The sequence below is a fragment of the Prionailurus bengalensis genome, chromosome B3 (assembly GCF_016509475.1).
Source record: "Prionailurus bengalensis isolate Pbe53 chromosome B3, Fcat_Pben_1.1_paternal_pri, whole genome shotgun sequence".
NCBI classification, from domain to species: Eukaryota; Metazoa; Chordata; class Mammalia; order Carnivora; family Felidae; genus Prionailurus; species Prionailurus bengalensis.
In genome coordinates, this window is record NC_057355.1 from 125,706,704 (window position 1) to 125,724,433 (window position 17,730).

At 37.0% G+C, this 17,730-nt stretch overlaps 1 protein-coding gene across 4 annotated transcripts in view; it reads right to left on the reverse strand.

Annotated features, from left to right (window-relative positions):
• CEP128 (centrosomal protein 128) overlaps positions 1 to 17,730 on the reverse strand; it is a 394,462-nt gene that overhangs the window by 73,881 nt on the left and 302,851 nt on the right. For all 4 annotated transcript variants that reach the window (XM_043556773.1, XM_043556771.1, XM_043556772.1 and 1 more), the window contains exon 20: positions 1,484 to 1,533. In XM_043556773.1, coding sequence (XP_043412708.1) covers positions 1,484 to 1,533 — 50 coding nt within the window. The remainder of the gene's footprint in view (positions 1 to 1,483; positions 1,534 to 17,730) is intronic.

The following is a 17,730-nucleotide window of genomic DNA, read 5'->3' on the forward strand; positions in this document are numbered from 1 at the left end:
ACATCTATACATGTCCATTGTTAGTTGGCTGGTGCATTCTACTGCACTTGCTGGACATTTTGGTAGAAAATGCTACCAGTTCTTCATAAATACTTGAGCAGAAACTTAGGCTATTAAATTTAACAGGATTACCAGTTCCAGCATTTGTATTGTGAGAGACATAAACTTAAAAAGGTTTGTGCTGTCATTTCAAAAGGCCATGTATGTACTATGTACTCAATAAATAGGTTTCTATGTGCTTTTGTGGGCAAATACAATGTATAACCACAGAGCCTTAAAAAGACTTTATTACCTTCTCAATATATATATTTAGTATACATAGAAGCTTTGCTTTTCATAACTCTGATAGTAATTTCTCAGAGATAGACAAGATGAGTATACACTTGAGATTTTTCCTAGCCCCAGACAGGACCAACCAGGGCTGTTTCTTTTCAACCTGACTATAGCTCAAGATGTTAAAAGAATTTAATCTGTACAGAATTGTGGCCAACACATGCCACTTTTTTTAAGTATATAGAACTACACTCTTCTTCATCATTTTTAGATTAATATAATTTTCTTTTAACAAATACACCATTAATTAGAAGAATCCCCAATTACAGAACATTCCCCTTGCTCTTTGGGCTTCATTTGACCCATCCTTCATTTGCCAGAAGCAAACATCTTTACCCCTAAGCATTCAAGCTAGCTCATTAAATCACTCTTCAGTCCCACCTTACAGCTTCCAGGCCCAGGAAGAACTCTAAATGTCCCAACTATTTACTGTTTTTAATCCCCAATGCGACATTAAGTGAATTGGTTCTGTCATGTGAATATAACTGATTATGTTTCCCCTAATAAAGACAGACTCTTGAGTTATCCATTTGCAAGTGAGCCCAATGTAAAAGGAAGAGAGAACTACTACTGTCAGATGCCAAGTTAACATCAATTGCTCATGCCATGGAACTGCCAATTAAAATTCTGGAGTAATCTTTCAAACACAGTTTTCCAGCCCGAGAACTGTGTATAAATCCATAGTGAATTAAGAGGCATAAAAGGTAAATCTTAAGCTCCATACATGTGTTAATATTCTCGGTTGGTCATTGGTAGATGACATTCATGGAGTCAGAACAGTCCTGACTTTCACTTGGAATGTGCCTTCCCTGAATTCATCCTCGTTTATCAGCCCTGTTCTGGGGGAAGTGACTTTGCAAAGATGTTGCTTTCATTTCTTAATGTTGCACCTCCCATTAAGCTCTACCAAGAAATAAAGGTTCCTTTCAAGAGTAGCACAGGGGCTGAGTTGGCTTCCTGTTTCAGGAGATTATTAAATGTTCTCAAACACTTCTAAAAGGAAGCAAATTCCAACTTAGGCTTTAAAATTCAGACTTATTTTTCACTCCATTTGGCATTGTGGTCTGAATGTGATAACAATAAAGCCTAACAGAGTAAAACAAATGTTTTTATCCCAAAGATACCTGACCTATGGGAGAATTTACTTTACCTGCAGAGATTCCATTTCTTCATCTTTTCTGTGGGTCTCCTCCAGGAGATCTGTAAGAAAGTAAAATACCCATCAGGATAATGTGAAAATGAGCTGCCTCTTACTATCAAACCCAATTCAGTCAATAGCTTGTATAAACTGTTGCCTGGAAAGAGAATTTTGTGTTTAAGTGTGAAAAGGAATGCAAAAGAAATGCCCTCTGATCCCAACTGATAGGATGGGGCAGAGCTCTGGACTCTACCAATCCTAAGCTAGATGAGAAGCCCTGGGAGGTCTTGACTCTGATGGAGACACCAGAGAATAAAACTGACTAAATTACAAATCCAAAATCATATCAATATTTTAGGAATTTGGCCCAGTGCTGATATAACTCCAAAGTAATACAACATTTTCTTTAAAAAAAAAACAACTTTTTTTTTAAATGAAAAATGAGAAACAAACTATTTGCTCTTAAAATAAGCTTCCAAGCCAAGTTCCACCTCCAGAGTCAATTTTTATAACCAAATTAAAACATCTTAGAATAATGGGTGTTATTAATGGAAGCAGAACACCACCTTAGCTGTAAAGTCATATTAATTATCATCTCACGCTGAGAAGGTGGGAAGCATTGAAGCTACATCTGACCAAAAGCTTGGCATCATCTCAGAGAAATTAGTGGCTGGAAGGGAGGGTAGTCAACTGAAGAGAGTTCTGTCTAAATGCATGTATACAGCTATGGTATCTCAGTGCCCCACATTAATTTACAAACTTGCTATAAAGGAAAATATATTTGGCAAGCAGAATTTTCTGCCTGCAGCTTTACCACCCTGTGCTATGATCTTATTAGATTTCACAAACCTAAAGAGGGCTGGGTTGAGTCAGAAGTTGGATGAAAACAGGCAAGAAACACCTACAGCAGTGCACATTAATATTAGCATTTGCCTTGCTCTATGATTGATATTGCTCACCAAGAGGCTATGCTGCACAAAAGGAAACTATAACTTACAGAAATTCAATATATATCCCAGAAAGGCAAATGCAAATGTTTTTTAGCAAGTGCTATACTACATACAGCAGGAAGCAATAGTATAGTGAGTAAGTAGCCAAGTCATACTGGTATAGGTCATAGCTGAACAGGCTGAAACTTCAGGAAACCTGGTAGATGATATAACTGATGATGAGACTGGATGGCTAATTCAGCTACAGAGGAATTGCAAACAATCCCCTCAAGACACAATGCACTGGGATTCAGGGTAACAGATAATTTTTGCTCTGAATCCCACAGAAGAGTTAACTTTGGCTCCTAAACCTTCCATAATCAGAGTTACATCAAAAAAGCGAAAGGAGAAAGTCCATGCATTAGGCTGTACTTTTAAGGGGGGTTTTGTAGGCTTATCAGGTTCTTTAACAATACAGAAACCAACTTTGAGTGTGGTAGATGGTTTAAGTGCCTTCGAAAATTCCTCATTCTGAATCCTTACTCATTCGCATTGTGACAATGCAGCTACTACCATCAAGAGGTCACGTTCATCTACTTTCTACCTCTCACATCTGGGCTTGATTTGCTAAGGAGAATACAGCAGAAGCATCTCTGTGCCAATCTGTACTGACAGTTCAAGAGGCCTTGCAGATTTTCATTTTTCTACTTGGAACTCTACGAACAAGCCCAGGACAGCCTGCTAGATGACAAAAGCCCAGGACTCTTCCCACCTAAGATGCCCTGCAGGTTGCCTTAACTGGCAGCTAGCAAATGCCCAGAAGCATAGCTGTTCATCTGGCCTGAAGATGACCACAGAGGACTCAGAAGGGGATCCCAGTGGAGACCAGACAAACTGCCTAGCTGAGTCCAGGGCCAAGTCCAATTCACAGAATCCAGACCTAAAGAATGGAATTGGGGGATGGTTTGGTACCCAGCACTTGCTAACTTACAGCAACCAGTTGTTAACTGTACAGGAAGCTTTCAGATTTATCAGAAGTATATAAGAGTAATTAATAGATACCTGGGAGAAAGGATCTTGACTCTGCAGAGAATAACAACTGGTCTTGAAGGCTAGGGATGTAAGTAGCATGAACTAATGAGCATTTTATCCTGGGTGTCTCTAATCTTTGTGTCACTCCACTCAAATTCCATGAAGAGAGGAGCTAATGAGACTCACTCACATCTCTTGACTACTGTTTGGCTAGGGGAAAGGATGGAGCACCTTCACTGATAATCACAGGAAGACGAGGAGCAGGAAGGATAGTTTCTACATACAAGATTAGAACCTTCTCTAAGTTAGGCCCCTTGTAGTGAATTACACTGTTAAATGGGACATTGGACCTGGAGTGGTGGACAGTAGGGTTCATCAACCAATCAAAGAAAACTGATCTCATTCCACCAGAGTCAGCTTGGTACAGCAAACACCAAACAGCTAAAACTTACTGGATAATTAATGGGTATTGGATCTCCTATAGAGTCAAGCTCAACTCAAAGATTTGATAAAATTATAAATGTAAAGAAGCTCCATCACCCTCAGAACTTCATAGTATTATTGCAACTTCAAAATTATGTTCTCTATTTTCTCCAAATGCATAGAGATCAAGCTGCTTTCCAGCAAAGCTAATCCCATTGCAACCCTTGATTTTGGACAATTGAACAAAAACGACTACAGAGATTACTACAATTGGCATTTAAAATATAGAACTCCTGGGGTGCCTGGGTAGTTCAGTCGGTTAAACATCCAATTTCGGCTCAGGTCATAAGCTCACAGTTCGAGTTTGAGCCCCACAGCAGGCTTCTCTGCTGTCAGCACAGAGCCTGCTTTGGTGCCTCTGTCCCCCCTCCCTCCCCCCCTCCCCCCGCTGGTTCTTTCTCTAAGTAAATAAATAAATAAATAAACTCAAACGCAAATAAACAAATAAAATAAAATAAAATAAAATAAAATAAAATAAAATAAAATAAAATAAAACAGAACTCCTAGAGGTGCCTGCTTGGCTCAGTTGGTTAAGCGTCTGAGTTCGGCTCAGGTCATGATCCCATGGTTTGTAAGTTCAAGCCCTGCATTGGGCTCTGTTCTGATGGTGTTGCACCTCCTTGGGATTCTCTTTCTCCCCCTCTCTCTCTGCTCCTCCCCCACTTGTACTTTCTCCCTCTCTCAAAATTAATAAATTTAAAAAAAATTTTTTTAATAAAAATATAGAACTCCTGGGCTTTGGGGAATGATGGCAGAGTAGGAGAACCCTAAGCTCACCTCATCCTATGGAAACAACTAGGTAATACCCACATCAGTGTAAATAATCCAGGAAATGATTCAAAGACTGGCAGAATGGACGCTTCACAGCTAAACATAGAGAAGAGGCCACATGGAAGAGGGTAGGAAGGGCAGAGATAGACTGGGAGCTAAACAGGTCCTCAGACTATGCTCAGGAGGCAGGGACACAGTGTGCACAGAGAGGGGAAAGAAACAGACCCTCAGACCAGGCGCCCAGGCCTGGGGAACCTGCACAGGGAAGAGGAATTCCTGTAACATTTGACTTTGCAAACTAGAGGGGCACAATTTTGGGAGTTCAGTCAGTGGTACGGCCAGTGGCACTTAATACCTGGAACCTGAAAAATAACCAGGCTGGACTCTGGGAGAGCCTGGAGGGTGAGAGGAAACTGAGTCTCCTGGTTTACTGTCTTAAAGAGACAGTAAAACAAAGAGCCTTGCAAAGATATAGCATAAAAGCAATAGTTTGAAAAATGCCTGAGTATGAAATAAAAAATCTCAGAGTACATACTGGACAGGCAGGGATCGTTAGGGCACTTCTCTAAGAATAAAAGAGCTAGGGGGTACCATTTCCCTCTCCCCTGCCCCCAGCCTAGACACACAGATACCTGCGGGAACCAGCGAGGCACCAACACTTGTTACCTAACTTGCTAACAGCATGTCTCGCCACAGCGTCCTCCTGTATATGTGCCCCCTCCACCTAGGCGTCAACTCAAGCCCAAAGTGGCCCCAGGATGGACCACTAACAACAAAGGGAACAAACCCTGCCCAGGACAGGCAAAAATGAGTAGAGTTTCTCTCCTGAAGCCACAAGTTTATATTAGCCTGGTGCTTCCAAGGCTGTACTTTGTACTATGCTTAAAGGAACCTGTAAAACAGCAAAGCTGGTAAAGAAGAAAATAGAGCCAAGAGACAAAGAGTTGGCTGAGGACCAGATCCACCCTTGCCTGAACCCCACAAAACTCCCGAACTTATCTAGCTCTCTCTCCCTCCAACTCTCTGTTTCTCTTCTTTTTCCTTTCTTCTTTCCTTCCTTCCGTCCTTTCTTCCATCTTTCTCTTCCCTCCCTCCCTTCCTTTCCTTCGTTTTACTTATACTTAAATTAGGTTTAGTTGGATTGCTATCAGTTTTAAAAGTCTCTGGTTGTATGGCTGTACTGAACTTTTTTATCTTTATTCAGAAACTTGGAGAACTCGAAATTGGCAAGAATGTTCTGTTATACAGGGAAGCATTTCATCCTACAATAAATACAGAGAAGGCAAATGATTTGCCCAAGATTACCTAGTTAGTGCTAAAGCCACAGCTAGCACTTTGCTCTCTAATCTTCTTGCTGTATATATCATATCGTGCTCTCATTTGTACCACTCAGTGCTTAATTGTACCTTTCTTCACACTGTTATTTTAAAAATTGCACATGTTCCTACTCCTCTGATTTCCTTTAGGAGTTCTCTGATGTCAACAATCAGGGCTCCGATGTCTTCATACCCATATCCTCTCTAACTACTGCCTCTCTACGGTTTCTATTTAACTTGGATCCCCCAAATTGTCTTCTCCACCAACATCACTGCTCTGTGCAATTGCTCACTTGTTAGTTCCTTTGTTCAAGTACATGCCTTTGGGATGATGAACGGGGTTATTAACCTGTGACGAGAAAATATGGCCAGTGGGCCCTGCTGAGAAGCAACTACTCTGTGGCAACCACAAGATGAGACAATGTAGTTGAGACCTCTGGACGGCTGACGTGACATAAGGCTGTGACAACAGAGTGTGACTAGTGCACCGCTCGTTAGAACAAGCAATCTTGCTGTTGTTTGCTCTTACCAGCTTTAGAATGAATGATCAGAGCATGCTCTGCTCCCTTGCTCACTGGCATGTTCATGTGTTGCTTTATTATTCTCTGGTCTGCTGTTCAATACAAACAGCAATTCAACTGCGATGCAAATTGCTGTGGCTAAATGTGCTTCCATCAACATTAGTTAATGAAAGATTTTTTTTTGGTGAAAAGGGCAGAGCAGTCCTGTGTGTTTTCCTTGGACTGGCTCCAACTCTTTAAATGAGCTGATACTAACTCATTATGACATATGGTCATGTGGGAGGGAATTCCATTTAAAAAAGCAGGACATCAGTGGATGAGAAGTGGAGAATCTGTTTGTGTTGTGTTGTTTTGTTTCACTTTGCATTTCTCTGGCACATTCAGGGTAATATATCATGACCATGTTTTTGGCTAAGACAGTCTTGTACTACTTCCTTCAGTTTTTGCAACTAGTGGTCTGGCTGTTTAAGAAGGTTTGACACATTTTTATATTGATTCTGGTTCCTAGTAGCCAAGGGAGCGGATAGGTTGTTTGCTTGTTTATTTGCTTTTAAAAGGAGGATCATCTCCAGCTGTACCTGAGCAACAAATCTATCTAGCAACTTGACCCTTCATAGAAAGATTGGAGATTAAGTTTAGAAAGGAGTAGATTTTCCCTTTTGTCTTTACTGTAAAATATCTCGTCCATATTATAACCCCACTCAGCTGGTAATACAGAAAAAGTTGTAGAAACAAGGGCTTCAGATACAGCAACATTTGTAACAGCAGCACTGGACAGAGTAGCACTGGCAGCAGAGTATGGCGAATTAATGATAGCAGAGAAAAGCATTTAGCTTCTGGGTTCTATATCTCACTTAGTAATCAATGCTCCTCTTCAGGATTACTCTGTGTCCTGACATTTGCCTAAAACAATAGATAATGTAAATTCTCAATGAACGTAAGCTCTTTAAAAAGTAAATCTATGTCATTCATCTTTGTGGGTGGCAGTTGTGGTATAATAAAATTAATCAAATAAAAGAGCACACAACAACCCTTCAGAGGTCATAAATGATGGACCTAGCCTCCCACAGTTGTATACTGGATACTCAAGATGCTAGCAATGGGCTAAAGTCAATGCCCAATTTCTCTGTTTCTTTTTTGGCTCCCTAGTTATTGGAATCATTCATACTTTAGGGACAGAAAGGACCATCGAAATAACCTAATCCCAGGATTGTCATCCTTTTTTTTTAAAAACAAGTAGAGGTGCACCTGGGTGGCTCAGTCGGTTAAGCGTCCGACTTCAGCTCAGGTCACAATCTCATGGTTTGTGGGTTCAAGCCCTGTGTTGGGTTGTGTGCTGACAGCTCAGAGCCTGGAGCCTGCTTTGGATTCCGTGTCTCCCTCTCTCTCTGTCCCTGTCCCACTCATGCTCTGTCTCTGTCTCTCTCTCAAAAATAAATGTAAAAAAAAAACACAGAAAGTTTAAAAAACATTTAAAAAATGAAACAAGTAGAATTCTGTCTTACAAATGAAATCACATACACTTTCCAGTGTATATTATAAATAAAGGCAGTAATTTAAAAGCTGAAAGAAGCTTCTCAGGTGAAAGCAGAAGGGAGGACCTAGGGGCCAGCCTATTGGGACTTCATTTCTATCTTGGGATCAATGCCTGTGATGCCATGGTGGAGCTATTATAAAGCTCCAAATTATGCTGATTGAAAACCACTGATCTAATCCAATCTCCTCGCATTTTATAGATGAGGACTGAGTTCCCAAAGAGCAAAAGTCTCTGTCAATGTCACACAGCTAGTGAACAGAAATGCATGAACCTGAGCCCAGAGCTTCTAAACTGGACCAGGATCCAATACTTTTTCCTGCACACAAGTGACTGGTATCCTTTGCCTTTCAAGATGTATTGGACAATAGTATTGGACATACTATTCCAAACTCTGTCATAAATGCTTACACATTTTCAAATGCTCTCCTAAACTTAAAGGAAACTTTGTGAAACCAAATTGTGTAACAACAATTTGTGAGAAGACCTATAGTTAATTGCTGTCCAAAATGAAATTCCTCAGCCCTGGGAGATGACATTAAAAGATGTGGCTTTGATGGAAAGTAAATACTTAAAACATTGGAAAAGGCAGTTGTTTTTGGCAAGATGTGCTCAACACACAACATACAGAATATCTCACAAAATAAAACAACAGATCTGTTTAAATGAATGGCTGACAGCTGAATAGTTCCTCCACTTAATGATATAATATTTATCAGCAAATGTTTTTCTATTCTATCACACTAATATATGTAAACGGGATAAATGGATAATAATATAACTTTACATTAACCAAAATATCTCAAAAATAATCAAATGTGTTGTTTTTAAATTAATATATGTAAAACACTTAGTAAGAATTATATGTTAGCTGTTATTATTTTAAAAATTACCCTTCAGTATGCCTGTTAAAATCAGGAATATGTATGAAAATATAATCAGATGCATTTTAAAACAAATAAGCAAAAAAAAAAAAAAAAGCCTTCAAGTGTACTGCTTTTAGACTCCATCTATGATTGGTAGCTACATTACCGAGAACTCTGCCATATCTACTGCCACCCACTGGTACATATCTGGATATACCACAATGAGTTAAGAGTTTTCTCATCAGGACTGACCACAGAAAACACACAGATTAAAATGAAGAACAACATTCAAAAAGTATGGCTAGCCTCTGTGGTTTGTCTCAGACGCTGAAACAACATACTGGTCTACAGATGGAGCCCAAATAGTCCAATAAATGAAAGGTTTACAATCCACTGTCTGTCTTGGGTATGTGGTAAAACATCCAAATACAGGTACTCATGTTTTATTTGATGCCAATTCATTGCTGGTAAAACTTTCCATCTTGACAACTTTAGAGATTTTAAAACCTCTTCTCCACAAAACTGCTACCCTACAGAAAACAACACAACAATCTACCCCATTCCATCTCAGTCTTGGCCCTGGCTTGGAGAACCACCACGATATAGAACAAAAAATTCTGACTCAGCCAACAAATAAGATTCTTATCATTTTTTATTAGCAACACAAGCAGAGAAAGTAAAAACATACACATTAATCCAAAAGTCACTGTTCTAAATTGGTTTCAGGGCTGTCTTGGTCAATGGAATTAATGTGACAATGAATAAGATGAGCAAGAGAAGTTTATAATCTACTGTAAACGCCACTTCAACAATAAATTTCATATGCTCAAACCTAGGCATAAAATCATACTTCTTTTTACATACACTATCTATAAAGTGTGTCCACCTAATAGAAAGTTTGTTTTTATTTAAATTCTATGGGTAGGAAGGCAGTTTATTTTAGGCCCTATTCTGATTCTATGCTTATAAGTGAGTACGTATTTCTTGGGCCCATAGAAATCCTAGGTATTTGACTTGTTCTTCAATAATCGATTTATGGAAGATACAAAAGTTTGTGCTGGTGTCTTGATGCACCTACTACTAAACCACATTCAGATTCCTAGGCATTTCAGACTCCTGGGTCTACCCTACATCTATGCTAAATACATTACAGACAAAGTTATGAAAAACAAATATGAAGAACAAATCTTGAAAGCAGTGAGAGAGAAACAATAAATTGGTTATAGGGGGAAAACAATTAGAATGCTAGTGAAACAGAAATTAAAATAATCTGTTGTCAGCAGACCAACACTAAAACATTGGTTGTGGAAAGTTCTCTAAGAAAAGAGAAGAAATGATTAAAAAAGAAAGAATCTTAGAAGTTTAGGAAGAAAGAAAGAACACAGTAATAAAAAATATGCATAAATACAATAGATTTTCCTTCTCCTATTGAGTTTTAAAATTATGTTTGGTGGCACCTAGGTGATTCAGTAGATTGAGCGTTGGACTCTTGATTTCTGCTCAGGTCATGATCTCACAGTTCGTGGGTTTGAGCCCGACATTGGGCTCTGCTGACAGTACAGAACTTCCTTGGGATTTCTTTCTCTCCCTCTCTGCCCTTCCCCTGTTCTCTCTCTCTCTCAAAAAGTAAATAAAAATTAAATAAAAAAATAAATAAAATTATGTTTGATGTTAAGACAAAAAAATTTGAATACTATCTGACATGGTTCTAAATGCATATAGAGGAAATATTTATAGTACATACATTTATATATATATATAAATATATATATACATATATATATACATATATATGTATATACATTATATATGTATACATACATATGTACATACATTATGTATGTACATATGTATATACATAAATATACATATATATATGTATACATACATACACACACACACACACACACACACACATATATTTTAATTTTTTTAAGTAGGCTCCACATCCAACATGGGAACTTGAACTTATGACCCTGAGATCAAGAGTCTCATGCTATACTGACTGGGCCAGCCAGGGCAAAAGAACATGAAGAAAGAAATTTTCTACACTTTAAACTGGTAAAATACACTACTAGTAGACTGTGATAACTGTGTATATACAATGTAATGCTTACAGCAACAACCAAAAGAGTTACACAGAGATGCACTCAAAAACACAACTGATAAAATGGAATTAAAAAAAACAAAAAAAACCCACAAAAAAACAAAAAAACATGCTCAAAAAAACCCACAGTAAAGGTGGGGTTAATAAAAGCAGAGAAATAAAAAACACAAAAAATAAACAAAAATGGCAGACTTAACTTCTAACATATCAGTGATTACATTATATGAAAATTGTCTAAATATACCAATTAAAAAAATAGAAATTGCCAGATTGGATTAATGACCTCTCTGTCATTAATCCATGACATGATCCAGGGTGCCTGGATGACTCAGATCAGTTTCAGACTCTTGATTTTGGCTCAAGTCATGATCTCATGGTTCATAGGATTGAGCCCCATGTCAGCACAGAGCCTGCATGGGATACTCTCTCTCTTCCTCTCTGTCCCTCCCCCACTCATGCGCACATGTTCTCTTGTGCTGTCTCTCAAAATAAATAAACCAAAAAAAAAAAAAAAAAAAAAAGAGGCTCTCTCTCTCGCTCTTAAAAAAAAATCTGTGATATGATCCATGGACCCCACTATATACTATTTATAAGAAATTCCCTTAATTGTTTTAGAAAATTTTTAAATATTTATTTTTGAGAGAGAGAGAGAGAGAGAGAGAGAGAGAGAGAGAGGCAGAGAGAGAAGGAGATACAGAATCCTCAGCAGGCTTCAGGCTCTGAGTTTCAGCACACAGCCCAAGGTGGGGCTCAAACCCATGAATCGTGAGATCATGATCTGAGCTGAAGTCAGACACTTAACTGACTGAGCCACATAGATACCCCAAAAAACTCACTTGAAATATACTGATTCAGCAGGGTGAAAGTAAAAAATGAAAAAAGATACACCATGCAGACATTAATGAAAAAACCATGAATGATAGATCGGTACGAGACAAAGTAGATTTCAGAGCAAAGAAAATTAACAGAAAAAGCAAAGGACATTATATATAATAATAACAAGAGCTAATCTACCAAGAAGACATAGCAATCCTATATATGTATATACCAAAAAACAAATCTGCAAAAACAAAATGTGAAGAAAAAACTGATATAACAGAGAAGAAAAATGGAAAAATTAAAGATTGGTGTTGGAGAAGTCAACATTCCTTTCTCAACAACCAATTGTACAACTAGACAGAAAATCATCAGAATATATAGAAGCACATATCAAAGATTTATTTAAGCATAAATATCAGGAAAACCTTTAAACACTTGGAAACTAAACAACACTAAATAATCTATGGGTCAAAGATAATAATGTCTCAAGGGAGATTTAAAAAAATATCATACACTGAATAAAACAATTATAGGACACAGCCAAATCAGTGTTGACAGGAAAATCTATAGCACTAAATGCATGCATTAGAAAAGAGAAAAGGTCTTAAATGAATATTCTATAACTCAAGAACCCCCCAAAAGAACAAAATAAATCCGAAGCACCAGAAGGAAGGAAATAACAAATAACAGAGATCAATGAAATTAAGAACGGAAAAACAATAGAAAAAATTAATGAAACAAAGAGCTGGTTCCATACAAAGTTCAAGTAAATTGACAAACCTTTAGCAAGGCTGACCAACAGAGTGATACTGAGACAGAAAAGAGGGTGGAGGGAAATTATCAATATTAGTAATGAAACAGGATATCACTACAAATACTGTAGCTATTAAAAGGATATTAAGGAAGACTACAAGCAACTCTTCATATATAAATTTGAGAACATGGATGAGGCGAATCACTTCTTTAAAAAAGTACAAAGTGCTATAAGTCACCCAATATAAAATACATAATTTGACTAGCCTGTAAGTGTTAAGGAAATGGGATTTATAATTGTAAAACTCCCATAAGAATTCCCTGTGATTTCTACCAAATGTTTAAAAAAGAATTAGCATCAATTTTACACAATCTCTTCTAGAAGACAGAAAAAAAGGGAATACTTCCCAATTCATTTCATCATGCCAGTATTCCCCTAGCACAAAAAATATAGCTAACAAAAAAAGATAAAGAAAAAAGCCTACAGCTCTCTCCTAAATACAGATGCGGAAATCTGTAACAAAATTTTAGCAAATAGCATTTAACAACATATAAAAAGAATTATATATCATGACTAAGTTGGGTTTATCCTAAGGATGCAAGGTTGACTCAATATTCAAAAATCAATCTCCATAATCTATCATCTTAACAGGGTAAAGAAGAAAATCACATGATTATACCAATTGATATATAAAAACTACTCCACAAAATTCATAATACTCATGATTTTAAAAAACAAATTCAGAAAAGAAAATACAAGGGAATTTCCTCAATTTGATAAAGAGCACCTACAAAAAAACCTTACAACTAACATTATACTTAATGGTGAAAAAGGGAATGTTTTCCCCTTAAGGTCAGAAATAAGGCAAGAATGCTGTTTCTCACAATTCTTAGTTATTATGGTTTTGGAAGATCTCTCCAATACAATACAACAAAGAAATAAAAGGTATACAAATCAGAAACAATGAAACAAAAATGCCTCTATTTGCCAATGACATGACAGTCTTCATAGAAAATCTCAAAGAATTTGCCAAAAAAAACCCCACCAAAAACAAAAACTCAAAATAAAAACCAGCTCTTGGAATCAATAAGTGAGTTCAGCCAGGTCACAGGATACAAGATAAACATATAAAAACTGATCATATCTCAACATACTAAGAATGAATATGTGAAGACCAAAATTAAAAACTATAGTACCAGTTGAAAAGACCCTTGTCCCCCAACGAAATACCTACGTGTAAATTTAACAATACATGTAAAGGACTTGCATGCTGAAAGACACAAAACAACGGTGAGACATCTTGTGATCCTGGACTGGAAGACTCGCAGCATAAAGTTATCAATTCTCTCTAAATCAATATAAAAGACAATATTATTCTAAAATCTGTATGGAAAGAAAATTAAACAAGAGTAGCTAAAACAGTTTTTAAAAAGAAGAGTGAACTGGGAGAAATCAGTCTATTCAATCTCTATGTTTATTACATAGCTACAGGAATCAAGACTGTGTGGTCTTTATGAAGGTATATATGCATAAATTAATGAAACAGATGGAGAATACAATCACAGAAAAGGAGAACAGATTAGTGGTTGCCATGAGTTAAGGATGGATTGAGGGTAGAAGAAAAGTGGGTGTAGCCATAAATGGTACCATGAAGGATCTTTGTATCCATGGAAATGTTCTAAATCTTCACTGTATGAATGTCAATATCCTGGTTGTGCTATTATACAATAGTTTTGCAAGATATTTCTATTGGGGGAGAATGGGTAAGGGGGTCTTTATATATTATGGGATTTCTCAATAGTTTTACAACTTCATGTGAATAGAAAATTATCCTCATAATAAAAAGTTCAGTGAAACTACTGTCATTTAACATAGTATTGGAAGTCCTAGCTATAGCAACCAGACAACAAAAGGAAATAAAAAGAATCCAAATCAGCAAGAAGTTAAATTTTCACTATTTGCAGATGAGATGATACTCTATATAGAAAACCCGAAAGACTCCACCAAAAAACTGAATTCAGTAAATGAATTCAGCGAAGTCACAGGATAAAAAAAATCAATGTGCAAATGTGCAGAAATTTGGACCATCTTTTCAATAACTGGTGTTGGGAAAACTGGACAGCAACATGCAAAAGAATGAAACTGGACTACTTTCTTACACCATACACAGAAATAAATTCAAAATGGATGAAAGACTTAAATGTGAGACATGTAAACACTAAAATCCCAGAGGAGAACACAGGCAGTATCCTCTCTGACATCGGCCACAGTTACTTCTTTCTAGATATGTCTCTGGAGGCAAGGGAAACAAAAGCAAAAATAAACTATTAGAACTCCATCAAAATAAAAAACTTCTGCACAGCAAAAGAAACTATCAACAAAACTGAAAGACAGCCTAGGGAATGGGAGAAGATATTTGCAAATGACATATCTGATAAAGGGTTAGTATCCCAAATATATAAAGAACTTATAAAACTCAACACTGAAAAACAAAACAAATCAATTAAAAAACGGGCAGAAGACATGCATAGACATTTTTCCAAAGAAGACATACAGATGTCCAGTAGACACATGAAAATATGCTCAACATCACTGATCATCAGGGAAATACAAATCAAAACCACAACGAGATACATCTCACATCTATCAGAATGGCTAAAATAAAAAAAAACACAAGAAACAACAAATGTTGTCAAGGATGTGGAGAAAAAGGAATACTAAGGCACTGTTGGTGGGAATGCAAACTGGTGTAGCCATGGTGGGAAACACTGTGGAGGTTCCTCAAAAAATTAAAAATAGAACTACCATATGATCCAGTAATTCCACTACTAGTATTTACCTAAGGAATATGAAAACACTAATTTAAAAAGTTAATATGCACTCCTATATTTACTGTGGCATTATTTAAAATAGTCAAATTACTGAAGCAGCCCAAGTGTCCACTGATAGATAAATGCATATAGTATACACACATACACACACACACACACACACACACACACACACACACACACATGCAGGAATATTATTCAGCCATAAAGAGTGAAATTTTTCCATTTGTAATAACATGGATGGAGCTAGAGAGTACTATGCTTAGTGAAATAAATCAGAGAAAGATAGATACATGTTTTCACTCCTATGTGGAAGTTGAGTGACTTAACAGAAGACCATGGGGAAGGAAGGAAAAAAAAATAGTCAAAAACAGAGAGGGAGGACAACCATAAGAGACTCTTAAATACAGAGAACTGAGGGAGTGGGGGATGGGGAAAATGGGCAACGGGCATTGAGGGGGGCACTTGTTGGGACGAGCATTGGGTGTTGTATGTAAGTGATGAATCACAGGAACCTACTCCTGAAGCCAAGAGCATACTGTATACACTGCATGTTAGCTAACTTGACAATAATTAAAAAAAAAAAAAAAGAAACAAAACAAATGAGCAAAGGCGATAAAACAAAACAAAAAAAAAAAAAAAAGAGGGAGGTAAACCAAGAGACAGAGTCTTAAATATGGAGAACAAATTGATGGGGGTGGGGGCAGGGGTAAAATAGGTGATAGGGATTAAGGAATGCACTTGTGATGAGCACCAAGTGATGTATGGAAGTGTTGAATCACTATATTTTACACCTGAAACTAATATTACACTAAATGTTAACTAACTGGAATTTCAATAAAAGCTTAAAAAATAAAAAATCAGAATGGCTTTAGACAAAATAATAGATAATGGATATTAGAGTGAATTGATTAATTAATTACTTTTTGAGGTATCTCAACATCTGCCCTTTCCTGTCCATCCTCATTGTAACTGCCCTAGCCTACACAGCCATCTTCTCTTTTCTAGACAACTATAGTTAACCCATATTTCTAAAGGAAAGTATATGGCTTGACACTGTACTACTACTAAAATAAAAGAGATAAAAAAATAAAAACACCTTGGACATGCTGAAGAATACACAGCATGAGCTTTAGTGTAAGAATCACTTGGATATATAACCATATCCACATATTCCTCTCTCCTTCACTCTCAAATGGGAACAAAAATGCCAACATTATGGAACTGTTATACTGATTGTATGAAATAATATACATAGCTTTTTCAGTTAATAGTAATCATCATTATTTCATCACACCCGTACAAAGATATAATTATTATTATTAATTATGAATATAAATTGTGTTGATGATTAGAGAACCCTGCAAGAGAGATATAATTATGTATAGCCACACACTGACAGGATAGAGACCAGTTTTTTCTCAGATACTATATTCTGTTCTGAAGACACGGACTCTAAGTTATTATTCCCTCCTCCTCCCATATCTTATAACTAGAAATTAAGTCCTTTGTTGATCTGAATTTACAGGAATCACTATAGCAGAGTGGTGTGAAACACACTATGCAGTTTTTATTAAATCCAAAATGGATGCGATGGGGAGAAAAGTTGTTACTAACACTTTCAGAAAAGCAATGGTATCTTCAAGTTCCATAAATTCCATTTCAAAAAGTGTTCTGAAATTCTCATCCAAATTACAATAGTGTCCTGTGTTCTCTACCCTCAGTGTCTCATCACTCAACCTCTCCCCTAGACTGCCCAGAGTGATGAATCTAGAACATTTGCTATGTCACTCTTTGCTCAAGGATGTTCTGTGGCTTTGAAATAGTTAGGGTATTGGATTCCATCTGTGCTGCCATAAGTGACCGATTGGTCATGACTTCCTAGAGTGTGTATGGTCATGTACTCCAGGGATATGTCTGAGCTCAGTGGAAGGTCTTAAATTCAGTTTTGATGTCTTCCATGACTGTATGGGCAGGGGAGAATGGTGAAATGTAGATGTCTAGTATTTCCCATGTTGAGATAAAGTCCAAACTCCTTGGTACATTATTTATAAAGGATCTCTCCAAAGTTTACTTCCAAGACCATTATCTTTTATCATCACTTCAATATCTCCTTACATTATCTGTAATGTCCTTCCTGAACTTCACTAATTAGAAAATATCTAACCACTCTTCAAATCCCAGCTTAACAAATATCCTCTGTAGACTTTCACAAACCATCCCATGTCCAAATACCATTCATGCTCCTGGAAACATTGCTTTGGTTTCTGTGTTCACAGAGTACTTTATTATTTAT